This window comes from Stomoxys calcitrans, chromosome 2 (assembly GCF_963082655.1).
Source record: "Stomoxys calcitrans chromosome 2, idStoCalc2.1, whole genome shotgun sequence".
In the NCBI taxonomy this organism is placed as follows: Eukaryota; Metazoa; Arthropoda; class Insecta; order Diptera; family Muscidae; genus Stomoxys; species Stomoxys calcitrans.
In genome coordinates, this window is record NC_081553.1 from 109,866,209 (window position 1) to 109,894,186 (window position 27,978).

The 27,978-nt window shown below is 40.2% G+C and overlaps 1 protein-coding gene across 2 annotated transcripts in view; it reads right to left on the bottom strand.

The window, feature by feature from the left end:
- Positions 1-12,165: 12,165 nt before the first annotated feature.
- The window catches only part of LOC106082806 (uncharacterized protein DDB_G0283357), a 225,731-nt gene continuing 209,918 nt past the window's right edge, over positions 12,166-27,978 (bottom strand). For both annotated transcript variants that reach the window (XM_059363029.1, XM_059363027.1), the window contains exons 6-10: positions 25,995-26,689; positions 21,131-21,314; positions 20,892-21,057; positions 20,463-20,682; positions 12,166-13,877 (exon numbers count right to left, since the gene is read on the bottom strand). In XM_059363029.1, coding sequence (XP_059219012.1) covers positions 13,472-13,877; positions 20,463-20,682; positions 20,892-21,057; positions 21,131-21,314; positions 25,995-26,689 — 1,671 coding nt within the window. In that variant the 3' untranslated portion in view covers positions 12,166-13,471. The remainder of the gene's footprint in view (positions 13,878-20,462; positions 20,683-20,891; positions 21,058-21,130; positions 21,315-25,994; positions 26,690-27,978) is intronic.

Here is a 27,978-nt window from a genome sequence, read left to right on the forward strand (position 1 = left end):
AAAAAAAATCATTGTTATTAATCTGTTATATGTCTGCATTGTGTGTTTTATTTCCTTTAAATTTGAGTTTTGTTTTGCCTTTTTTCCATAAAATATTTTTTTTTTATTAAAATTGTTTTCATTGTAGTTGTTCCTGGTTTACCATTTAAAAGAGAATAAAAAGTTTAAGAAATTTTGTTAAAAAGTCTATATATGTAATTGCCAATATTTTTTGGTTTGAAGCTTTATATCCATTTTTAGATTATTTTTTTTTAATGATTTTTAGTTTGAGTTTTAATTTGATAAGAAAATCATACATACATAACTAAGTTAAAGGGGAGTAATGGCGGTGGGCAAGTTATAGAAAAACTATATTTTTTTCCTATTATTGACAAATTTGTGAAAATTTGAATTAAATATTATACCATAATGGATAAAAATAATTTAAATTAAATTTAAATATAAAACAAAAAATTATTATTTAAAATTATAATATTTAATTTTAAGTATTAAAACAAAATTGTCCAAATGTCCAAGTATGTGGACTATTTTCCTATTAAACGAATTTTTACTCAGTGTAGATAAAAGACTTAAGACACATACATGATCTAACGATAGCCAAATGCTCTTTATGAGTAAGAGAGAGAGAGAGAGATAGAAAGATGCTTGTGTCTTAAGTCTTTAATACACACTGCTCAACTAAACGAGGGATTTTTTAAGAGCTATAAGAAAGTTAAAAAAACACATAAGATTCAGAAAACTGCCTGAAACCTTTATTTGAATCGATAGTGCCTTCCCTATAGATTAATGTTTGAGGATTATATCATGCAAATGTTGACCGTGACCGTGGTCCATCCTGACAACACAAGAACAAATACTAGAAATTCTACAGACGCACAGACACACACCAGAACTTGAACGTAAATATACAAGGACCCTGCACCCAGCACTAGGCCTTGAAAAGGATACAACTGTGGCACTGAGTGATGTGTAGGCGTCGGGGGACAAAGGCGTTAAGAAATTGAGTTGTCACCAGCGCCTGAACTACAAGAAGGATGATGATGATGAATGAGACGATTCTCCGAAATCTTTAGAAATCCAGGGGAAGAATTAAGCCTACTCCCTCACGGAATCGGTACACCTTGGTATTACCGTATCCTAATTTTGAGTGCTTCAGCTCAATTCGTTAAGAGTGTCTAATTTTGTACGTTTTAGTACCTAAATGGAAGTTTTTGAATAATCTTCTGGTCACCCAGAATTTCTAGTCAAGGTGTACTGGTATGTCATTTGAGAGGTTTGCTCACTTGGTTAAGAAAGTGTCATCTAATACGTTTGAGTACCTAAATATACGAAAAAAATACCTTCTGGTTGCCGAATACAGGTAGATCTCGCTCGTGGACGTGTTTCTTATAACACGGTCTCGCTCTAACACGGTTTATGTTATGGGACCCATTTTCGTTAAACACGCAAACGGCTTCGTTCTAACACGGTTTCGGAAATTTTTAAATCAATGCTAGTTTAAAAATCACTCAATCCTCGTGCATTGAAAAACATTTACAAAAGTACGTTGCAGTTTACTGGAGAGCAAACTCTAAAGCATGGATTGCCAAAGAGATATTTAGCGATTGGTTTTCTAATTGCTTCGTAATAGAAGTTGAAAAATATTTAAAAAAGAAGAATTTGGATAACAAAGCCTTGTTGCTCTTAGATAACGCTCCAGGTCATCCATAAAATTTGACTCATCCTAATATTAAAATAATGTTCTTGTAACCTAATACCACGTCACTCTTGCAGCCAATGGATCAAGGCATAATTTACACATTCAAAATGCTGTGGATTTTGAATTTAACAGAGTCTTTATTTGTGAATGCAACAAGCGCTTGGATGAAATTTTCAATCAAAGACAGTATCCATATTATAGGCCAATTATTGAAGGAACTGAAGAAATCAACACTAAGTGGAAGTTGGCATAAAACATGGCCGTCTGAGCAAGTAGAAGGTAACGAATCTGTAGAAAACGAATTGACCGAGACATAAGATGTTGCTCACCTAATCAACGGTGAAGGTTTTATGGTTATGGTGGCAGAAGATTTAAAAGATTTACTGCAGTAAACCGAGTTGGAAGAGTCGGATTTAATTAAAATAATATCGGATAGTCATATCAACGAGAATTCTGGAAGCAGCGACTTTGAAGACGATAGCCAAAAGTTCGAAAAAACGGTCAAAAGGGAATAAGTGCAGCCAAAGACTTGGAGAAACTTTTTTTAATGGCGATCCCTCCGTTAAAAAGCAATTGAACTTTAAAAGAGAATTTGAAAAGTGTATGTTACCATACAAGGAGATTTACAAAAAAAATTTTACAAGGATAATGTAAAACCGACGTCAATTATGAAGGAGTTGGTGTTTCTAGGCATCGACCGTACCGTAAGATAGTTTATTAATAAATTACTTAATAAAATATGCATTACGGTAGGCTTGGGATCTGTGGATCTCAAAAGATGGGTCAGCAGAGGAGCACCTCACGGAGGTGCAGTGTCTCCTCTACTTTGGAAGATAGCCCTCAACAATATATTATTGCCTCTGGAAGAAAAAGGTGTAGAAGTGTTCGCTTATGCTGATGACATGGCAATTGCGGTTAGGGGAAAGTTTCCCAGCACTCTAAGAGATAAACTTCAGAAATCTCTACGTGCAACAGCAAAGTGGGCCACCGAAAGTGGTCTAGGTATAAATTCGTGCAAGACAGAAGTAGTTTTTCTCAGCAGGAGATACAAGTTGCCTACAGTGGAAACTGTCTCCTTGGGTGAAGAGGTTGTTCCATTTACATAAAGCGCAAAATTCCTTGATGTTTTGCTGGACAGGAAATATAATTTTAAATCCAACATTTTGGAAAGGGCAAGAAAGGCAACTCTTGCCCTATACACCTGCAAGAGAGCCATTGGCAAAAGTTGGTGGTTTAGACCGCCTGTCATTCATTGGGTATATATTGCACTTGTAAGACCTATAATGCTATATGGCGTTGTGGTCAGGTGGACGGCGCTTCAAAAGTCCACCTACTGCTCAATACTTAACCAGATCCAAAGGATGGCTTGTTTGTGTATCACAGCCGCACTGAGGACGACACCATCTGGTGCACTGAATTTAATGCTTCTGGACATTATGGCTAGACAAATTGCAGCGACCACTGCCATGATTTTTCATTGGTTATGAGGCGGCTATGGACACTGTGTTAACCTTGATACAATATCCGGTGTTACAGGGAGTGTGGATTACACCCTACCTGAGCCGTTTTATGATAAAAATTACTGAACCACTATTCTTGATTGAACAGATTGGAACTACGATATCCCTGGTAGCAGAAGTACAGAAGTACATAGACTTCTTTACAGATGGTTCCAAACGAAACGACCAGATGGGCTTTGTGGTGTACTCTAAAGATCTAGAACTGGTCATATCAAAACGGTTACCCGACCACTGCAGTGTGTATCAAGCGGAGATCCTCGCAATTAAGGAAGTGGTGAAATGGCTAAGATATAATGCCATTACGACGTTTGGCATAAATATATTCTCAGAGAGCCAGGCAGCTATTAAATTCCTGGAAAACGTATTTCTGAACAAAAAACCCGCCCTCAACTGTCGCAGATCTCTCAACGAGATGGCTGAATAGTTCAATATTCACCTGCTGTGGATGCCGGGCCACAGAGATATCCCAGGGAACTTTAAAGCGGACGAGCTTGCGAGACTAGGAACTACCTTACACGTTCCAGGGAAACTGAAATCTGTGGGTATGCCTCTAGCGACATGTAAGCTAAGTTTTCAGTACCAGGCCCGAAGGATAACGAATGATAGATGGTCGAAAAAAGGGGGCTGTGAGCATTCTGTGGCCTGATCTAGACTTTAAGAGGTCTACAGCTTTGCTGTCATTGGCTAGAACAGACGTCTCAGTCATTGTGACCGTCATGACAGGTCACTGTCTAATCGGAAAACATGCTGACAGACTGAAGGTTGCCAGCAACGACTTTTGCAGAAGCTGTGAGGACATCGGGGAAGAAGAGACTTTAGAACACCTTCTGTGTATGTGTCCCGCACTAGCAGTTAGAATGAGTTCTACAATACTTTAGGTTCTCATTACGTTGAGAACCTGTCTGATTTAGCGGATGTGAGCATTTACTGGGCTTTTTAAATCAAGAACGAAGTTACTGGGCTTTTTAAAGCGATCTGGATGGTTCAACGGTAGGACCTAGAAGGCGTATTCCTTCTTCTCTGGTTCTGTGGCATAACAATAGACGAAAACGTCTAAGTGAGTCAGATGGCAGACTGCCATTTAAACCTAACCTACCCATATTGTCCCAATCGGTAATTGGTTTTTGGGAGGTGGGAAGGCCCCTCAGTCATCAAGGAATACATTTTAATGTGAGATTTGTACTCTACTTTTAAATACCTTTTATCGGATTCCCTTTTCATTTATTGCCCAAAGCGATGAAAGAGTCCTGTTTGGGGGTTTTTTGGGGTTGTGGGACCACCCCGAACACTTTGGGCGAAATTTGTATACTTAGTTCGTACTCTACTCTTAAATACCTTTTATTTGATACCCATATTGTCTCAATCAATAAACATGTCCGTCCGGTTGGGTTTTAGGATGGGGCGTCCCCCCAAGTTTTTTCACCCAAAAATTTTATACCAATTTGTGTGTGGGGTACCATAAGGTGGCATACAAAATTTCATTTAAATCGGAGCAGGCATCTCCGAGATCTGGTGTTTTTGCGAAATGGGGTAAGGGGGAGGGTACTATCCTATTTTACCGGGGGCCCAAACTCTACCATCTGTGCAAATTTCATGAAAATCGGTTCAGCCGTTTTTGACTCTATACGAAACAGACAAACAAACTAACAAACAAAGCGCAACAGTATAATTTTTACATAATAGATCATATCATATACAGCGATCTCTTTGAAGATTATAAATATACCTAGAACTTGAAATTCAAGTTGATTCGACAGTTGTCAACAGTTTTTCATAACTTGCCCACTCCAGCGGTATAACAGGGCCAATTAAAAAAACCATTATTGTGAAAATACAAAAAAAAAAATTAAAAATATTTTTTTTTGGTTTTTTAAATGCACAATTTAAAACTTTTTTTTTGCAGTAAATATTAAAAGAGTTTTTTTTTAAGTTGGGGTTTTTAGAATGACATGATTATCGATATTAAATATGTTGTCTTCTTTGTTAAATATTTTAGTGTATGTGTGTGTGTGTTTGGTTTCCTTTTCGATTTTAATAACCTTAATTTAAAAGTTGTGTATTTTCTTTGTTTTTTTTAGAAAATTTCCATTATTTTTTTTATAATTCAGCTAAAGCACCATATTTGTTAATTTCTTTTTTTTTCAATATTGTATATATATGTATAGGCTTATATGTTGATTTTATATATATATATATATTTTGTTATATTTGTATATGTTGTTAAATGTATGCTTATTTTAATGGTTTTGATAAAAGAAAACACAAAAAGGCACTGGGATTATCGGTTAAAAATAATAATAATAATAAAATTAATTAAAAACTTCTAAACACAATAACATTGAATATGATTTTCAATTTTCAAGACTTCTTGCTTTAAAAAAGTTTTTTGTTTTTTTATTACGTTTATTAGTACTTTTTTTTAGTTAACATTTTCGAATCTAATCGCAATACCCTGTTAGTGTGATGGTTGGTGGTGATGATGGTGCCTATTTGTGTTTTCAAAATGTTGTTGTGGTTTTTTTTTTTTATTAATATATTATTGTTTTCTTTAAGTTATAGGTTTAGTAAATTAGTTTTATTTTCAACCTTGTATATGCTTTTTAACATATTTTAGATTTTTTTTCTGTTATTATTTTCATCATTTATTTTTTCAAATGATTTGCAATATTGGTTTTTTACAATCATTCTTTTATATGAATTTTTGTTTTTTTTTTTTTTGTTTTCCATTTACATATATATTTTTTAATATAATTTTTGTTTTTGGTTTTAAATATTTTTGTTTATTTATTTTATCTAAACAACATGTTTGTAAAGAAAATCAGCAAGGGGCAACCTAATCTACAACAGAAACCATAGTTAAGAGGCAATTATGTGTTGCTGTTATCGTTTGGTTTTTTTTTCTTTTTTTGGGGGAAATAGGGATTTTCTAGCTTTGTTTTCCTTACTTCCTCTTTAGGTTTTTTTTAACAATTTGGCTTTGTTAATTTGTATGTTTTTTTTTTTGCATATATAATTGTTTTTTTTTTTTTTTAATTTTTCGACTACTGTAAAATCCCTGTATGTTGTGGATTTAAAATTGTTTGGTTTTTTAGTTTCGGCTTTAAAATCTTGTTTTGGGGGTTTCCCCCCTTTTTTTGTTTTTATTTTTCAATTTTTTCAATATGTTTGTTTAATGATTATCTAGAGAATTTAAACAGTATGCCATGAATATGTTTATATTCACTTATGAAGATGACTAGCATCATTTTTTTTTGCCAGAGATTAGACTTTCTTCTCTTTTAAGCAAAGATCAAACAGAAGGGATAAAAAAGCTGCAACAGCCGGGGAAAACAACATCATATAATGTACACTTATCGATCCCCCGGCACGGGATAGCTTCGAGCACCACACAGGTTGGAACATTGTGGCCCGATCTGTGTGGTGTGGTAATTGCTATCACGAGAAGCTTAGTACTAAATTTCAGCTAACGGACAATAAATACGCCAATAACGAGTGAAAGACGTTCAAATGGAGATCGGTCCATATGGACGATATACACAATTGGTGCTATATACAATTCGAAGAAAGCGGGCTTAAGGGGTATATTTACAAAAAACTTACCTTTTTTTAAAATTTATCTCTATCTCTGGCTATTTTGCATATTTTTTGCATAATAATGTATATTTTCGATATGCCTTCAAATTTATTTTTTCTTACACCAGCAGAGAGAATGTTCCATTTCCAGAGAGCGCAAAATACCTGGGTGTCAAAACCAACATTTTGGAAAGAACAAGAAAAACAACTCTTGCCCTATACACTTGCAAGAGAGCCATTGGCAAAAGTTGGGGATTTCAACCGCGCGGGATTTGCACTGCAGTCGTCAGACCTATAATTCTATATGGTGTTGTGGTCTGGAGGACGGCTCTTCAAAAGTCCAACAGCTGTTCATTACTCAACCAGATCCAAAGGATGGCTTGTTTGTGCATCACAGCCGCACTTAGGACGACATCATCTGATGCACTGAATTAAATGGCTTTGGACATTGAGGCTAGATAAATTGCTGCGACCACTGCCGTGAGCCTAAGGGAGCTTTCTCTTTGGTTATGTGGCGGCTACGGATACAGTGTTATACTTGATACAATATCCGATGTTCTGGGATTACACCCTACCTGAGGCGCTTTTTGATAAAAAGTACTGTACCACTATTCCTGATAGAACCGATTGGAACTACGATATCCCTGGTAACAAAAGTTACATAGACTTCTATACGGATGGTTCCAAACTAAACGACCAGGTGGGCTTTGGGGTGTACTCTAAAGATCTAGAACTGGTCATATGCGACCACTGCATTGTGTATCAAGCAGAGATCCTTGCAATTAAGGAAGTGGTGGAATGGCTAAGATATAATATTCAGTTCAAAATTTACCTGTACTGGGTGCCAAGCCACAGAGATATCCCAGGAAGTTTGAAAGCGGACGAGCTTGCGAATTACCCTACACATTCCAGGGATACTGCAATCTGAGGATATGCTTCTAGCGACATGTATGTTAAGTTTTCAGGACCAGACCCGAAGAACAACGAATGATATATAGTTACAAAGAGAGGGCTGTGAGCATTCCAAAACTATGTGGCCTAATCTAGACTTGAAGAGGTCTACCATTTTGCTGTCATCGGCTAGAACAGACGTCTCAGTCATTGTGTCCGCCATAACAGGTCACTGTCTAATCGGAAAACATGCTGACAGACTAAAGGTTGCCAGCAACGATTTTTGCAGAAGCTGTCCGGACATCGAAGAAGGAGAGACTTTAGAACACCTTCTGTGTGAGTGTCCAGCACTAGCAGTCAGAAGGAGTTCCATGTTAGTTTCCTATTTCTTTGAGAACCTGTCTGATTTGGCAGATGTGAACATTCACAAGTTGTTGGGCTTTTTAAAGCGATTTGGATGGTTCAATGGTAGGAACTAGAAGGCGTATTCTTTCTTCTATTCCTGTGTTATCACAATGGATGAAAACGTCTAAGTGAGTCTGATGGCAGACTACAAGTTAAACCTAACCTACACCAATTTATGCCATAATACAAATATTGGCCCATAAACTAAATTTGCATATTTATACCCTATACCACCACTGTGGTACAGAGTATTACAACAACTTAGATGGGGTACCAAGGGGGGCCTCTCCACCCCAAACCCTGCCAAATATATATATATGCGAATCACGACAATATGCGACTTATATGAAAGGTATTTAAGATTATAAAACGTAGCTGATATCTTATTGTCGGACCAAGTGTTTGGGGGGATCACCCCGACCCCTAAAACAACCCAAAATCGGACATATTTACCTACCATGGCATTATAGAACTCAAATGAAAGGTATTTGCAAGTAGAATACGAATCTGACATCCAAATGTGGGATCAAGTTTCTGGGGGTCCGTCGCCCAAAACACGCCTAAATCGGGCATTTTTACCGACCATGGCAATATCGGACTCAAATGAAAGGTATTTACAAGTATTGGGTTGCCCAAAAAGTAATTGCGGATTTTTTAAAAGAAAGTAAATGCATTTTTTATAAAATTTAGAATGAACTTTAATCAAATATACTTTTTTTACACTTTTTTTCTGAAGCAAGCTAAAATTAACAGCTGATAACTGACAGAAGAATGAACGCCGACTATATGAAAAATTTTTACGCAATTACTTTTTGGGCAACCCAATATAATACGAATCTGACACCCAAATGTGGGACTAAGTTTCTGGGGGTGCACCCCTTCCCCAAAACACCCACCAAACAGGACTTATTTACTGACCATGGCAATTTGGGCTCAAATAAAAGCTACTTGAGTTTAGATTACGAATCTGATATCCAAAGAGTTTGGAGGGCCGCCCGTCCTCCAAATCGCCCCCCAGATATGACAAAATTACCGGCCATAGCAATATGGGACTCAAATGAACGGTCTTTGGGAGTAGGGCACGAATCTGATATCAATATTCGGGTGCTTATGGGGCCACCCCACCCCCATAACATCCACCAAATAGGACGTATTTGCTGACCATTGAAATATGGGGGTCAAATAAAAGGTATTTTAGAGTAGAACACGAATCTGATATATATTTTCAGGGCCAAGTTAGCCGTTCCATCCCCGAAACATCCCTCCAAACCCAACATGTTTGCCGACTATGAAGGACTGGGTCTCAAATGAAAGATATTTGGAAGTAGAGTACTCCCATACCAACCCCCAAATAGAATTTACTCACTGTGATAGTTTGGGGCTCAAAGAGATTGGAGCTCGATGTTGATAGTTTTTAGGGAGCACTGCTCGAACCGGACATATTTGCTGGCTTTCGCAATAAAAGGCTCAAATGAAAGGTGTTTGTAATAAGAAAACAAATTTGATATCCAATTTTTGGGCCAAATGTTTGGGCTTAGTGTTTGGGCCAAGTGTTTGGCCAACTTAAACCAATGGCATTATTGGGCTCGAATTAATAATATTTGAAAGGATAACGATGCTGCTAGTTTTTCAGGGCTAAGGGTTTGGGAGACCACATCACTCTACAAAACATCCTTAAATCGGGCATATTTACCTACCATGTCAAAAGTATGGGAGGGTAGAGTACGAAATTGTTACCCATTTTCGAGACCAAGTTTCTGGGTGTCCACTTTTTCCGCAAAACACCCCCAAACCAGAGCTGGCAAACTATCGGTAATCGCAACATTCGATATTTTCCATAGTTTTAATAATAAATATCGATAGTATCGATACTATCGTTAATTTCCCATCACCTATATTTCAAACGAAAATGAGAAGTAAAAATCATGAGATCGATTTCGAAGCAATATCAATGCACAGACCAAATAAGACCAAGGTGAATAAAGTCATTTAGAAGTCATGAAAGAAATCATTGCACAAAATGTTATACTAATGGGATGAAAATGGCGCCCTCTATAGGCGCAATGCATCTTAAAGGATACATTCAGTGTAGGATTGCTTATTTTTGTTTCGTTTTGCAAACAAATTAATTTTTGCGATAGTATCCATGGAGAATTTCAATCGATATTCATTCAAAACATTAAATATCGATAGTATCGATAGTGCCATCGACATTTTGCCAGCTCTACCCCAGACAGGGCTTATTTACTGGCCATGGCAATATGGGGCTCAAATAAAAGGCATTTGGGAGTAGAATACGAATCTGATATCCAAATGTGGTATCAGGTATTTAGGGACCATCCCTCCCGCAAAACAAGCCACAAAGCGAATAAATTTACCGACCATGGCAATGTAGGGCTCAAATGAAAGTTATTTGAGTTTAGAAAACGAATTTGATACTCCATTTTGAGGCCAAGTGTTTAGGGAAAGTCTCATCCCAAAGGCAATATGGGGTTTATGAAAATGGTATTTCAGAGTAGAGCATGATGCTTACATTTTTTCAGTGCTAAGGGTCTGGGGGACCTTTAATGTCTCTAAACCATCCGAGCGAAGTTATAGACCCATAAAAATCATGAGGGATTTAGATTACGGCATTTATATGGTTATACAGTAAGTCAAACGACATATATGTATATATCATTTTCGTAGCATGGCAAGCTCGAAAATGGATATTCAAAGAAAAATTTTATTCCATATAATGTAAAAGAAAGCGCAGCGGAGCAGGCCCGGTTCAGCTAGTAAAGATCTGCGATGTTGACTATATAAAAGTTTGGTCTGGTCAAACTTAAAACCGTTTTGTTGTTGTTGTTGTAGCAGTTTATTGTTTGTGCCATCTTTCGTCTGCTTGATTCTGTTGAGCTTCAAGACCCAGGAACTCTGCGCTTAAGATGGGGTGCGTCCACAGGGATCTGGGTCTGAGTCGAATGGGTCTGGCTGGGCAGTTAAACAGGTGACGTGTATCGTGGGGTCCCTGATTAGAATCGGGACATACATCTTGCACGTCGTTATCAATCCTAACTCTGTAGGAATTAGGGCGGCTGCATCTGCAGGAATGTAATTGAGCCAGAACTACACTGGTTTGCCGGGGGAGGTTGATTTCTTCAGTTGCAATGGGTGGCGGTCGTTCTCCAAGGACTAAATTCCATCGGTAGCCAATTACCGCATATGTTACCGTTCTTGCGTGAATGTTGTTTAGACCTGCTTGATATGCAGCTTGATCTAGAGGTTCTCTCTTGTAGCGCTGAACCTCACGCTCTAGATCATGTAGATCTACCTTAAGGCTTCAGGGTGGTGGATATCTACCCACAAGATGATGATTTGGATGGTTTCTGTGATAACAGCCCAAAAGGTATTGTATGTAGTTATGTCTTCGCATTGATAGTATCTTTGTCTCCTGATGGAGGTGGTCCACATGAGAACTGAGGAGACAGCCCGTCGCAGTTCGGAGGGCGGCATTATGACAGATCTGAATATTATTCCACTTCGTGTCACAAAGTTGACGAGACCACACTGGCGCTGCATAACTTACCACAGACCGGCCAATAGCTTTGTATGTGGTCAACAAGGTTTCTTTGTCTGCAGCCCAAGTGCAGCCAGCAAGTGACTTGAGGACCTTGTTTCTACTTTTGACTTTATCGCAGATTGCTGTGGCATGTGGGGAGAATGTGTCAAATGTGACGCCAAGTATTATGGGACACTTGATGGTCGGAATCATTTCGCCATCGACCATCACAATCATTTCATTATTCACCTCACGCGTATTTGTAGTGAAAAATGTGGCTGAAGATTTGATGGCGGATATCTACAGGTTTCTTGCAGCGAAATATGAGGCAAGTTCGTTGAGGTAGACGTTCAACCTATCGCAGATGTCATCAATGGGTAGAGGGGGCCTGATGCCATGATCGTACAATCGTCCGCATATGATACGATCTCTATGCCGTCTGCCGTTTTCATTTGTGTTTACTAAGAGTTTTCAAGGGAAATTTCGCTGTGTATTTTTTTTATAGACAACCAGAACAAGAAAATCAAAACCACAAATCAAAGATAAACAAAAAGGTGTATATTTAGAAAATAATGAACAAAAATAAAATTTTTCCACAATAATAGTACAAAAAAATTACAAACGCTTTGGCAAATATTAATATAATATCAGATAAATTAAACAATTAACTTCTCTCACTCACTCTCTCTTTCTTCAGTTTCATACACACAATGTGAACTTAGAAATAAAATTTTGCAACTCTCAAAATAAATATGGAAAATAATCGAAAAAAAAAAAAAAAAATAAATACAAACAAAATAAATAAATGACAAATAATGCAAAAGAAAAACCTAACCATATACAATGTGATTTGTAAACAAAATTAAATATCTTATATTCTAAGGAGGCAAAAACTATTTAAAAAAATAATCAAATCTCAAAGCCAGTTGAGAAAAAAATAATCACAATAAACATGTCCCAACAGACAGTTGAGATCAAAGAGACATCAATGACGATTAGGGAAAAGTTAACAATTTTTTGCAAACTTTTTAAAAAAATGCAATTTTCCCATGGTGTATGCCTTGAAGCCTCAAAAGAAATACTAATTCAAAAATTCTAAATGTTATTTTTAAGCTAATTCAAAATAGAAATTATCCCAAGAATTTCTAAATAATAGCAAAGAATTGATGGAACAGTAACAAAATATACATTCACTAGACAAATTAAGATTTCGATGGATTTGGTATTTTCACACTGTAATAACCACTCAAGCATTCATTTTCTTATACCTCATAAGATTTTAAATAATTCCTGCATTTAAAAACCGCCATCCACTTTAAGGGGGCAGGTATTTGCTTAAAAAACAACAAAAAGTCTTCATCTCTCTCTATCTCTCCCTCTCTGGGAAAAAATGATGCTGATATGTTTTATAAATACAATAATGTTTGTGTTGATGATGATGATGATGATGAGGGTGTGTGTGTTTTCGTTTACTTTGAACAAAATCTAAATTACACACAAACAACAAAAAGAGCGAACCTAAAACAATTCTCTTGCTAAGATGCACCAGAATTTGCAATGACTATTTTTTTTTTGATTTTCATTACAGACACACACAACAAAGTTGAGTGCAAGAACAACAACAAAATCTACTCAACGCATGAAAAATGAAGAAGAAAAAATACAACACCGAAATGAATTCATGGGCGCTCATTGTGTTTGTTGACTGACCACCAATACAGCAGCAACAACAACAACAACAGCAATAATGCCACATTTCATCATTTCAACACCGCCAGGGGATCGGGACCTTCGCCAAGTCTGTGTCTCCATTCATTCATCCATCTATCTATCCATTTGCATTTACAAATGAAAAGCATTTTGCATGGCTTGAATTTGTTGCTGATGTTGCGGTGGAGGTGGTGGTGGCGGCGGTGCCGTTGGTTGCTGTAGTTGTAAGGCAGCTGGTTGTTGATGATTATGTTGGTGTTGTTGGGAATGGTGATGAAGCTGTTGGTGTTGTTGTTGTTGCTGTTGCATTGTTGCCGCATCCTGCGTCTGAGGTTGGCCCAAGAGCGACTGCAATTGATGTTGCGAAGTTTGACCGTAGCTCAAATTGGGTTGAGAATTTAATGATGACAACGATGTGGTCGACGAGGCCGGGCCAATGCCCACCAAAGTTTGAGACTTGGAATTTCTAGTCAATGGTTTGTGATATTTAACGGCATCTGTTGAATGTTGCCATTGCCAGCAAGTGCGACAGAAGTATCTACAAAGAATACAAAAACAAAAACAAATCAAATGTTTTGATTAATTCGTGATGAGAAACAAAAAAAAACAAAGGTAAAAATAATCAGGGGAAGAATGCAGATAAAATTCAACTTTTATTAAAATATTCGTATATCGAATATTTCAGGTCTATACTACAGAGGTGAGGATTCCTAGTGTCAAGCAGTAAGGTTTCGAGCAAATATGTTCAAGCTGTAACAACTACGGTTGAGAAATGACAACATTATTGCAAATAACCCAACATGTGACGAACATACACCGAAAAAAATAACTCTTAGAAAAAACCAACCATCAAATTTGTATGTAAATGCAAATTTTGCCCATGAACATTCCACTAAGGAACAGGGGCAAACTTCTCACGTATCAATGAGTGCAGTCCGATTCAAGTTTAAGCTCATTGATAAGGGGCCTTCTTTTTATAGCCGAGTCCGAACGGCGTGGCGCAGTGCGACACCTCTTTGGAGAGAAGTTTTACATGGCATAGTACCTCACAAATGATGCCAGCATTAGGAGGGGAAAACCACCGCTGAAAATTTTTTCTGATGGTCTCGCCAGGATTCGAACCCAGGCGTTCAGCGTCATAGGCGGACATGCAAACCTCTGCGCTACGGTGGCCTCCACCAAATTTGTATGTGAAACATTCAATTCTCAACGAATTTTAGCAATTTTAGCTCAGACAAAGTATACGACAAGGTGGTTGTTAAACTTTTTTTTTTACCATTGCTACCCATAGGTGTCGCGCTAATCGGCCCCGGCCAAAGGGGCCATGAAGCGGTGGCCCTTTATCATCTTACAATTGCTCTCGGTGGCAGCAGTACTGATTCCGGGTGTGAGATGTGTCCCCAACACTGGAGACCGGACTGTTATCAATGTCAGTTATCTAACGGCATTGACGGGCGAACTGAAAGATAAACAGGGCCTGGCCATTTCTGAGGCTCTAACCTCTGGCATTAGAAACGGTAGTGGTAGTCTGACAAAAACTATGTTAAGCGCTGCATCGCCTTTATTCCCAAAATTTTTTTTCGTCTATGATAAACAATGACACCAGTCTGCTGCCCAATGTTCAGCTAGCACTGCGCTGAAATGACACCAAAGGAGATACAGTCCTGGCCACCAAAGCTATGATTTGTGATGACATTGCAATGATTTTTGGAACTGAAGGTCATTGCTATGTCGAAGCGATTGTCACTCAGAGCCGTAACATTCCAATGATATCCTATGTGAGTTTTGTGATTTGTTTGACTTTTGAACATACAGCTGTGATTCGTCCATGTTTGTGGTATTTCAGAAATGTCCCGAAAACAAAGCATCCTCTTTACCAACGTTTGCTCGAACTGAACCCCCCGATAATCAGGTAGTATCAATTTCAAGTCTCTATTTGTTGTTTTTTTCCCCCTGGTAACCATTCATTGTTGGGTTATTCATCAAGTCGGTCATTTCCCTCCTGCGCTACTATGGTTGGAAAAAGTTTTCCACTCTACATGAACACAATGTTGCATGCGCAGTCGTCGCCCACTCCCTTAACTCGGACTGCGTCGACCCGAAAGGCTTCGGGTAACCAAGTTTATTGACGGCAGTCCTTTGGCCTTCATCGCTAAATCGTCTGTCCTTTCATTCCTCCTTACTCCGTTATGGCTCGGCACCCATACGATGTGGATTTTGCCATCCTCAGAGAAGGCCTTATTCTCCTTCGTGACCTTTCCGTCCTGGTTGTTATTGCCCTTTTTCTGTCGGTAAAGGTGTTCAAATTCGACGTCTTCGCGTTAATACCACACCACTTCACGCATTCCATGAAGCCCGGATGTCCGCCTGCATGACCGTATTATGGTCAGACAGTCTAAAATAGATCTCAGTCCCTGGGTTCTCAATGTGGACCCTCAGACCCACTTTGTCTTATTGCTTTGATCCATCCGTATAACATGATCTTCCAGATGGCAATACTAGGGTTCACCTCGATCCAAGACTGTGCCGCTGGCAGCAGTTCCTCCCACTCGACTTCAAAGTTTATCTCAGGTATCCGATCGAAAAACTCTTTCCTTCCTTCCAGATTTCCTATCGTCGCCTCGATTATACCGCGATGGTATGTGCTGCTCCCATCCTCTATCCATTCTCCTATCGCCTTAAGTCTCATAGCCGCAGTGGGGGCCCCACACTTAATCTGTCAATAGGTCCGATATCTAGAATAGTCTCCAGTGCCTTAGTGGGCGTCGCTCCGCCTATGCCAAGAAGCAATGTTCTCTGAACCTGATGTATGGTCCTTATGTTGCACTTTTTCTAAACACGCTCCTGTAGAGCCAGTGGACTGTCCTGGTGTTCAGACCCCATATCGAGGCTACGGCCCGTCTACATCGGTTAACAAATGAGCACAAAATTTCAACCAAATCGGATGAGAATTGCTCTCTCCAGCGGCTCAAGAAGTCAAGATCCAAGATCGGTTTATATGGCAGCTATACCAGCTTATGAATCGATTTGAATCATACTTAGCACAGTTGTTGGAAGTGATACCAAAACACCACGTGGAAAATTACAGCCAACTCGGTTAAGAATTGCGCCCTCTAGAGGCTCAAGAAGTCGAGACCCAAGATCGGTTCATATGGCGGCTATATCAGGTTATGTACCAATTTGAACCATACTTAGCATAGTTGTTGGAAGTGATACCAAAACACCACGTGCAAAATTGCGCCCTTTAGAGGCTCAAGAAGTCAAGACCCAAGATCGGTTTATATGGCAGCTATATCAAAACATGGACCGATTTGGCCCATTTACAATCCCAACCAACCAACACTAATAAAAACTATTTGTGCAAAATTTCAAGCGCCTAGCTTTACACCTTCGAAAGTTAGCGTGCTTTCGACAGACAGACGGACGGACGGACAAACGAACGGACATGGCTAGATCAATTTATAATGACATGACGATCAAGAATATATTAACTTTATGGGGTCGGAGACGCATATTTCGAGGTGTTACAAACAGAATGACGAAATTAGTCTACCCCCTTCCTATGGTGGAGGGTATTAAAATAGGCGTACTACCATGTATAGAACAAAACTCCCATGCCTTTCATGACTTGCAAACAAGCGATGGAGGCCCCCGGTCGGCAAAAAAAATTTTTTTTTCTTCATTAAATTTATTTTAGAAAATTCGGCATAAAAAATAAGAATTTTGTATTCAGAAAAAATATTTTTAGAGTGGTTTTTACCTTTATTTAAAATTTAATTAATTGAGATACTTATTACTGTTTCATCATAAAGAAGATAAAGTCGGTAGGCTAGAGGATGCGTGCGAGACTACCAAACATGACATCATGAGGTCAATACCAAAATTGTTAAAATTGTTTTTAAGGGTAATAGTAGAGAGTGACAGAGGAAAACCCGAGAGCAGCTATAAAGCGAACAAGACAAAGCAGCGCGAGCCCAAACAAAGAAAACAAAAACATCAACACCCGAGCAAAGCACATGCGTTGGCGCTTATGGATATATTATTGTTGTTGTTATATGTTGGCTTGCAAAGAGTTCCTTTCAACAACAAATTTGGACTTTTGGTCGTTAAGATTCAAAATAAATTGTTGCAGGAAAATTAACAAATTTCGTAGTTGTTTTTGCGACCAAAGTTGTTGTTTTTCAAAATTATTTTTATCTGTGTATACATGGGAGCTATATCTAAATCTGAAACGATTTTGAGCAAACTCAGATATTGTTGTAGTCGTTGAGGATAGATTGGTCAGTAATTGCGCTTGCAGTGGCACTTGGAGTGAAAATCGGGCGATATACATAAATGACAGTTATATCTAAACCTCTATGAAATTCGCCAGTAATGTCGAGAGTTATAAGAAAATCCTATCTGCCAAATTTCGAGAGAATCGGATAACAAACGAGTACTTTATTGCAATATTTCTCAAAATCGGACGAACATATATATGGGAGCTATATCTAAATCTGAAGCGATTTCGACCAATAGTTGTCGAGGAAGGCGTTGTACAAAGTTTTGGGAAGATTGGTCAATAAATGCGCTTGCAGTGGATCTAGAAGTGAAAATCGGAAAGTCGAAATAAAACACTTCATGCAAATTTTATGCCAAATCGGATAAGAATTGCGCCCTCTAGAAGCTCAAAAAGTCAGGGCCGGTCAAGATCGGTTTATGTAGCAGCTATATCGGGTTATAGACCGATTTGAACCATTCTTAGCACAGTTTTTGGCAGTCATAGCGAAACACTTCATGCGCAATTTCAGCCAAATAGGATAAGAACTGCGCCCTCTAGAGGCTCAACAAGTCTAATCGGGATATAGGTTTATATGACGGCTATATCTGGTTATGGACTGATTTGGATCATACTAAGGACAGTTGTTGGGAGTTACTTCATGCAAAAGTTCAACCAAATCGGAGAAGAATTGCTCCCTCTAGAGGGTCTAGAAGTCAAGACCCAAGGTCGGTTTATATGGCAGCTATATCAGGTTATCAACCGATTGAGACAATACTTGACACAGTTGTTGGAAGTGATACAAAAACACCACGTGCAAAATTTCAGCCAAATTGGATAAGAATTGCGCCCTCTAGGAGCTCAAAAAGTCAAGACGCAAGATAGGTTTTTATGGCAGCTATATCAAAACATGGACCGATATGGCCGATTTACAATCCTAACCGACCTACACTAAAAAGAAGTATTTGTGCGCATTTTTCCAGCGCCTAGCTTTACTCCTTCGAAAGTTAGCGTGCTTTCGACAGACGGACAAACGGACGGACATGGCTAGTTCGACTTAAAATGTCATGACGATCAAGAATATATATACTTTATGGGGTCTTAGACGCATATTTTGAGGTATTACAAACAGAATGACGTAATTAGTATATCCCCCATCCTATGGTGGAGGGTATAAAAATGCTGTTCGGATTTGAACAAAGCAAATCCGTCCGATTTGGACCAATATTGAAATAATTTGGTAATTTTTAAATCGATTAACCGAAGTTTTCCCTTAAGACTCCCGTCTTTGCTGTTGAATTTCATAAAAATCAGTTCCAATATGTATTGGGATGCTCAAAAAGTAATTGCGGATTTTTCATATAGTCGGCGTTGACAAATTTTTTCACAGCTTGTGACTCTGTAATTGCATTCTTTCTTCTGTCAGTTATCAGCTGTTAATTTTAGTTAGCTTTAGAAAAAAAGTGTAAAAAAGTATATTTGATTAAAGTTCATTCTAAGTTTTATCAAAAATGCATTTACTTGCTTTTAAAAAATCCGCAATTACTTTTTGGGCAACCCATAGCTTCCATGTAAACCATCTCTCGATTTGACTTTTTGATACCCTAGAAGCACTAATAGAGAGGTATGCTTTTTCGGGAACTATATCAGGTAAGGATCGATTTAAACTATACCTGGCTTGGATATTGGCGGTCATCGGAGAAGTCAGAGTGCAAAATGCATCCAGAATTCCAGCTGCCGGTCATATAAGAGGTTAGCATGACAAATTTTAGGATAATGTTTGTGCCCGGTAAGAGCTTACTAAATCAATTTGGAGGAGGTTAATTTAACGCCCAGAGGCATAGATCATATTAACTTCATGTTTTGTGAGCGTCATCTTGATGCCCCCACAGTCACTTGTGCAATATTTTAGAGTCCTAGCTGCTTCCTGTGATTTGTTGCCCCTAAAACCCCTTAGAACGTACTGGCGTACCATCATATCTGGGGTTTACAGTGCCTCGAAAAAAAAACTGATTTGATAAAAAATGGAATTAACCCCCAAAAATTATTTTGTATATTTGGAAATTGCAAATTTTACCCATGAACATTCCACAAACAGAACAGAGGCAAACTTTTCACATATCAATGAGTGCAGTCCGATTTAATTTTCAGCTCAATGATATGGGCCTCCTTTTTATAGCCGAGTCCGAACGGCGTGCCGCAATGCGACACCTCCTTGTGGAGAAGTTTTTACATGGCTGGCATACCAAATGGTACAGTACCTCACAAATGTTGTCAGCATTAGAAGGGGATAACCACCGCTTAAAAAATTATAGATGTTTTCGCCATGATTCGAACCCTGGCGTTCAACGTCATTGGGGGATACGATAATCTCTACGCTACGGTGGCCTCCTATAAACCTGCAAGAAAGCCATTGTAGAAGTTGCGGGTACTCCAGTTGTCAGGTCTAAAATGATATATTATGTTGTGGATTGGCGGACAACGCTTCAAAAGTCCACCTACTCTTCAATAATCAGTCGAATACAAAGGATGGCTTGTTTGTGCATCACATATGATGCACTGAATTTAATGCTACACCTGATGCCTCCGGACATTGTGGCTCTACAAAAGGTTATGATGCTAAGAGAACTTTCACTTTGGTCATACGGCTACTACGTACATATTGTACATATGTGTCACCCGGATTTTACGGATTTTGGTCGAAATTCTTCATATCAAACTTATGCAATTTTCAACTTTGTCGACTTAGCCTGCATACTCAATGCGGTTAAGGGTTTCAAAAGTTTTGGCATTTGTCCGATTCTAGTTCGTCCTTATTTGTTTTAATTTTATAAAAATTTCATTATGACTATAAGTTTTGCTTACCTAAAACAAGATAACTCCCGACAATAATATGGTCCGTGTTGTACTCCACATATTGAACATAGCGAATCTTCAAGATATGGATCGATTTGCACTTTTTTGGTAAACTTTGGTGTACGAATCTCAATGAAAGCCGCCGAGACAGCCTTCATATATGAACGGTTGTTGTTAAAGGTGACACGGCCAGAGCCTATGGGATATTTGTATTTGTCCGTATCGATGCCTGAAAAAGAAAGAGATAAACATAAAGAAGGATTTAGTAGCAAAAATCTAACACCTGTATTCATAAAACTTAATGTAAATTTGAAACAGATTTCCTTTATAAAACTTCACATAAACCTATTTTAAGGCATCATTAAGTTTCGAGAATAAGGCCGTAAGAGTCTTAAAATAATTTTTAATTTAAAAACAAATTTTTCTTATAAAACTTACCAGCATATAGAACTCCATCGAATAGATCATCCATGATTTGAGCCAAACCTTCGGCATTTAGTTTGCCATGCAAGGCACCCACGAAAACAGTTTTGGTGGGGTCCAATTTTTGAGATGTTGACTTAACATAGTTCGAGTCACCTATTAGCCAGGGAATAACTTCAACCTAAAACAGTTGTGAGATAGAAAAAAAACGCTTAAATATTGAATCAGGGGTTTTTGGGTTTAAATTTACTTACATCTTTGGCTTTGATACGCCTTGAAGAGATTTTGAAAAAGAATATTCCGCCACCATTTTGGGGGTCATCAGCTTGAACAGCACAAGCTGAGAGCAAAGCTTTCACCTGTTTATCGGATTCAAAAATGATGTAAGCATAGCCTTTGGGTTGAGCTGCTTGTTGTTCTTTGCCAGGCCATTCAACTCTGCGAAAAAATAAAACAAAAATAAAAAAATTGGTTATACATCGAATCCAGATAAGTGAAAAATTTTGTATAAAATTTTCAAAACATTTTCTATAGATAAGAAATTTTCTCTGACAAGTTGTTGTGCTTTCAGCAGTTTACTGTGTTCTGTCCTTCGTCGGCCTGATTCTGTTGAGTGTCAAGATCAAGGAACTCTGCGACTAAGATGGGGTGCGTCCACAGGGATCTGGGTCTGAGTCGAGTGGGTCTGGCCGGGCAATTAAACAGGTGACGTATATCGTGTGGTCCCTGGTCACAAGCGGGACATACGTCTTGGACGTCGGCATCAATCCTTGCTCTAGATGAGTTGAGGCGCTCAACTTCTTCAGGTGCAATGGGAGGCGGTCGTTCTCCAAGGACTACATTCACCCGGTAGCTATTTACCGCATCTGCTACCATGTCTGCATGAGTGTTGTCTAGACCCGCTTGATATGCCGCTTGATCTAGAGGTTCTTTCTTGTAGCGCTGAACGTCACGCTCTAGATCATGTAGATCTACCTTAAGGCTTCTGAGCGGTGGATAACTACCCACAAGTTGATGATGGATGGATGGTCTCTGCGATAACACCCCAAAAATTATTGCCTGGACAGCATGTAGTTATGTCTTCGCACTGGTAGTATCTTTGTCTCCTGATGGAGGTGGTCCACATGAGAACTGAGAAGACAGACCGTCGCAGTTCGGAGGGCGGCATTATGACAGATCTGAATATTATTCCACTGCTTTTCATAGAGCTGAGACCACACTGGCGCTGCATAACTTACCACAGAAAGATCAATTGCTTTGTACGTAGTAAACAAGGTTTCTTTGTCTGCACCCTAAGTGCTGCCGGCAAGTGACTTGAGGACCTTGTTCTTACTTTTGACTTTATCGTAAATTGCTGTGGCATGTGGAGAGATGGTAAGATCTGCCAAATGTGACGTCAAGTATTTTGGGACACTTGATGGTCGGAATCATTTCTCCATCGACCATCACAGTCAGCTCGGCATGCACCTCACGCGTATTTGTAGTGAACAATGTGGCTGAAGATTTGGTGGCAGATATCTACAGATTTTTTGCAGCGAAATATGAGGCAAGTTCGTTGTGGTAGACGTTCAACCTATCGCAGATGTCATCAATGGGTGGGGGGCATGATGCCATGATTATAAAATCGTCCGCATATGATACGATCTTTGGGGAGGAGGAATGGAGGATAGGTAGAGGATAAACAGTGCCGGAGATATCACCCCGCCTTGGGGAACTCCCTGTTTCACTCTACGGTGTTTTGACTTCTTATCCCTAAATTCCACAAATGACTGGCGACCACACAGACAATTCCCGACCCAATGTTTCAGGCCTGGCTGGAGGGACGTGTTGGCGATGTCCTCAAATAGTTTGTTATTATGTCGAATGCCTTCGATAGGTTCAGTGCCACGAGGACCGTCCTATCACCCCGCCTTGGGGAACTCCCTGTTTCACTCTTCGGTGCTTTTTATCCCTAAATTCCACTGGCGACCACACAGATAATTCCCGACCCAGTGTTTCAGGCCTGGCTTGAGGTACGTGTTGGCGATGTCCTCAAATAGTTTGTTATTATGTCGAATGCCTTCGATAGGTTAAGTGCCACGAGGACCGTCCTATCACATGGCCTGGGCTAATTGAAGCCACGGCAAATGTGTGTGGTGAAATCCATGTTGATGCTCGGCGAATGGAAATTCTCCTACGAGGCTCGGGAGGAGTAATGTCTCAAGCGTCTTTGCAACTGGTGAGAGAAGGGAGATCGGTCTGTACGACTCCCCCAAAGTCCTGTCCTTTCCAGGCTTCAGTAGCGGAATCACTCTGCCCATTTTCCAGACATTGGGAACTATGAGAGTGTTTAAAGACAGGTTGAGGACGCCACGGATAACATTCGTAACTTTGCCTACGGGGAATTGTGATGGCTGTCCATCGGCTTGGAGATCACGAATTCAGTGAATGGCTTTCCTCTTTGCCCTGTCACTTTCAGGATGCACAATAAATGGATTGTTGAACAACCTGGCGTATCTATTCGGAGCAGTCACGGTTACTTCGCCAAAAGTGACTGAGGTTTTGTCATCCCGTCTACCGGGGTTCGAGAGTGACTAAACAGAAGATCACAGCTTGCCTTAACCGGTGCCTAAGTTACATAGCTCCAAGTGTTCCAGCCACAAATTCCGCCTATGTTCGTTGACTATCATGTTTATTTCCAGATTCAGTTCGCTGATTCTGGAGTTAGTGGGGTCCGTACAATGAATCTAATCGGGGTCCGTACAACGAATCCCATCACGCTCGTCTGCTCCACTGCCTGTGCCGGGAAATTGGGCCTCACTTGGGGTATTCGGTATTAAGCGGGCAGCTGCGTTAATGATTTCTCGGAATTTCCTCTCGGCAACTAGCAAATCCGGGGGGGATTGGGAGTTCACAATACTCTCTGAAGCCAGCCCAACCGGCCTTCTTAAGATTGATAAACGTCCGGCGCTCAGAGGCTATGAAGTCGGGTGGTCGGTCGATGGTGAGAATTATGGGGAGGTGGTCTGACCCCAATGAGATGACGGCTTGCCAGGATACGTCACTCAGGAGATCAGGGGATGCAATGGAAATGTCTGCCGGATTGCTACACCTCCTCGCAATCCTAGTGGGGGCATCCTCATTCACCGTGCAAAACGTGGAGCTTTCAATCTGCTCTGCCAAAGCTATGCCACGCTGGTCGTTACCTAGGAGAATGCCATGACGTGTGATGCGCATTAAAATCCCCTAGAGGCAGACGATTATGGACAGATCGTAACCCACTTTTGTCGGTGTTGTAAGCTTGGCCATTAATTAGGACACAGCTATCAACCGGCGTTAAAAAATGCAAATTTTTGCCTATGAACATTCCTCTAAGGAACAGGGGCAAACTTCTCACATATCAATGAGTGCAGTCCGATTCCAGTTTAAGCTCAATGATAAGGGGCCTCCTTTTTGTAGCCGAGTCCGAATGGAATGCCGCAATGCGCCACCTCTTTGGAGAGAAGCTTTACATGGCATAGTACATCACAAATGTTGCCAGCATTAGGTGGGGAAAGCCACCGCTGAAAATTTTTTCTGATGGTCTCGCCAGGATTCGAACCTAGGCGTTGGGCGTCATAGGCGGACATGCTAACCTCTGCGCTTCGATGGCCTCTGGCCAACCGGCGGTATGTATACGTTGTATAGCTCTATCTCGGCAGTACCGAACCTGACTGCCATGTACTCCATGTAGGGTTCACTTGCGCCAGGCACAAGCGAGTTGGGTCTATATTGCGCGGAATGGTGTATCACGAAGTCCTATACCCATACTTCCAGTCCTTAAGCGATCCTTATGTAGCACATACACTGAGGCCGCAGCCCTTGCCGATGAAAGATTTCATCGGGTCAATCCGGTGCGTTCAACCGGCTGCCATGGTATTACTCTAACAAGTGAAAGCGTGCTAAGTTCGCCCGGCCCAATTTTGGGAACCCACAAAATTTCGGTAAAATCGGACAAAATTGCGGCTTGTAAGGGCTGAAGAAGTCAAATCGGGAGATCGGTTTATATAGGAGCTACATAAGGTTATAAAGCGATTTGAAACGTACTTGGCACAGTTTTTGGAAGTCATCACCGAACACTATGTGCCAAATTTAAGCTGAATTTGACAAAAATTGTGGCTTCCAGGAGGTCAAGAAGTCAAATCGGGAGATCGGTTTATATGGGAGCTATATTAGGTTATAGACCGATTTCGACCGTACTTGGCACAGTTATTGGAAGTTATTACTGAACACTATGGGCACATTTTTAGCCAAATCGGACAAAAATTGAGGCTTGTAAGGGCTCAGAAAGTCTAATCTGGAGATTGGTTTATATGGGAGCTACATCCAAATCTGAACCGATATGGCCCATTTGGAATGCCCAACAACCTACATTAACAGTAAGTATCTGTTCAAAATTTCAAGCGGCTAGCTTTACGCATGGAGGCCAGGCGCTAAGGTTAGCATTTCCGCCTATAACGCTGAAAGCCTGGGTTCGAATCCTGGCGATACCATCAGAAAAAAAATTTCAGTGGTGGTTTTCCCCTCCTAATGCTGGCAACATTTGTGAGGTACTATGCCTTGTAAAACTTCTCTTCAAAGAGGTGTCGCACTACGGCACGTCGTTCGGACTCGGCTATTAAAAGCAGGCCCCTTATCATTGAGCTTAAACATGAATCGGACAGCACTCATTGATATGTGGGAAGTTTGCCCCTGTTCATGGGCAAAATTTGCAAGCTATACTAAATTTGTAATTTGCATTTACGCGTTCGACCGCTATCGCGATTTTGACAGAGGGACGGATGGACGGACATGGCTATAACGACTCAAAATGTCGAGACGATCCAGAATATATATACTTTATGGGGTCGCAGGTCAATATTTCGTAGCGTTACAAACGGAGTGACTAGATTAGAATACTGCCATCCTATGGTGTTGGGTATAACAAAAAAATTCTCCACAAATATTTTTTGAAAACATTTCCTCTAAAATTTCCAAATTTTTTCTTTTCCAAATGTTTTGCCCATGAACATTCCACTAAGGAACAGGGGCAAACTTTTCCTCTTCCTCTAAACATTCTAAACAAAACGATTCTTAAAGAAATTCAAACTAAATACTCACTTAATTTGCCCAAATGGCTTGAATATCTGTATCAGCGACTGCTCACTAATGTCCCAGGGTATGCCACCCAAAAAGACTTTGGGCGAAAACTGATAGAGGCGATGGGAACGCGGTGGCAGCTGACCACTCCATGTACAGGTGGGCTCACAAAAGGCCGCAGAGCCGCGATAGAATTTGGCCACACGATCTAAATAGGCATCCGAGCCATTGGTATTTAGGCCATTGCCAACACTGTTGCCATTGCTAAGGGGTGGATGCACTGGCGCTACCATTTGCTGCTGCTGTTGTTGGTGTTGTTGCAATTGCCAGTTTTGTAATTGATTGATGGTATTGTAGGTTTGCAACAGATTCTGCAGCAAGGGCACCTGTTGCTGTTGTGCCTGCAATAGAGTTACAGCATTTAAGGCTTGCAATTTGGTCAATTCCATATCGAAGGCCGATAGAGCTTCGAAATTTTCCAGGTTTTGTTCATCGAACAAATTTGTGGCCGGTGGTGAGGTGCGATTATTGGTATTTTCAAATTCCGATGTGTATTGTTCTTGTTTATGACGCTGCTGCTGCTGTTGCTGTTGTTGCAATTGCTGATGGTGGTGGTGTTGCTGCAGATTTTGTATTTGAAATTGTTCTTGTTGTAATTTCTGCTGCAATTGTGGCATCTGATTTTGCTGATTGTTGGCAGCAACATTTAGGAATTTCTGAAAAATGTTCAGAGGGGAGAGTAAATTAAAGCAATTTTTAAATGAAGTTGGTTGAGGTTAGAAATTTAAATGTCTAAAATTTTGTAAAGAGTATAAAAAAGTGAGAAATGTTAAAAAAATCATATCTAAAGCTAAGGTAATTAAGTTTTAAACCAAGGAGCAAATAGCGACTGCTTTGGTGGTCCGCAGAACAGGCTATTATAAGAGGGGTTGTATAAGACGCTTGGCCTAGGCGAAAGCCTAAGGTAAAAGGTGAACATTTTTTGGGACAGTAAAATTGTCGTAAGGCCAATAACAACCAGAACGGTAAGGTCACAAACAGTCTTGCAGTGTAAGAAGGAGATTAATGCCTTCTCTGAGGATGTCCAAATCTTCATCGTTTGGGTGCGGGCCATAACGGAGTAAGGGGAAATTAAAGGGTAGACGATTTGGCGGTGAAGGCCAGAGGACTGCCGTCAACAAACTTTGTTAACCTGAAGCCTTTCGGGTCGACGCAGTCCGAGTTAAGGGCGCGGACGACGAAAGCGCATGCAAACCTGTGGAACAGCGAAACGGTCGGTAGGACGGCGAAAATCCTATGGGAAAATCCAGATCGTGAGAAGACAAGGGTATTACTGAAAGGAAGTAAGAAGGAGATCAGTGTAGCTATTGGAATCATGACGGGACTCTTAGGAATACGAGCTCACTTCTATGAAATTAGTGCGGCAAGTGATAGCATGTGTAGGCCATGCGGGGAAGATGATGAGACGTTGGAGCATTTCCTTTGCCATTGCCCGGCTTTCGCGTCTAACAGATACCGGCACTTAGGTGGGGCCACAATGTCAGACATGAACCAACTTAGGGGAGTCACAACTTAGGGATGCCACACGGAATTCCTAACGCCTTTATTTAACTGTTCCCGCGGCAATCGGTCCTATGGACCAGATCGAGCTTACTCACCTACATGAGCTAGACGAGGAGCGCCACCTCAGCGGTATCAAGCGGAGAGTTTGAATGAGAGGCAAAGCGGCACCGGCTCTTGCACAAATACTGAGTGCCTATGATGCTCGATATGACAAGGCTGGTTATTGGCGCCTTTAATTAACCAATGGCCACCCTGTTTTCGTGGCAATCGGTCCTTTGGACCGGAACGAGCTTGCTCACCTACATGAGCTCCACCTCAGCGGTATCAAGCGGAGAGTTTGAGTGAGAGACCGGGCGGCACCGGCTCTTGCACAAATACTGAGTGCCAATGAGCTCGATATGACAAGGCGGGTTATTGGCGCCTTTAATTAACCAATGGCCAC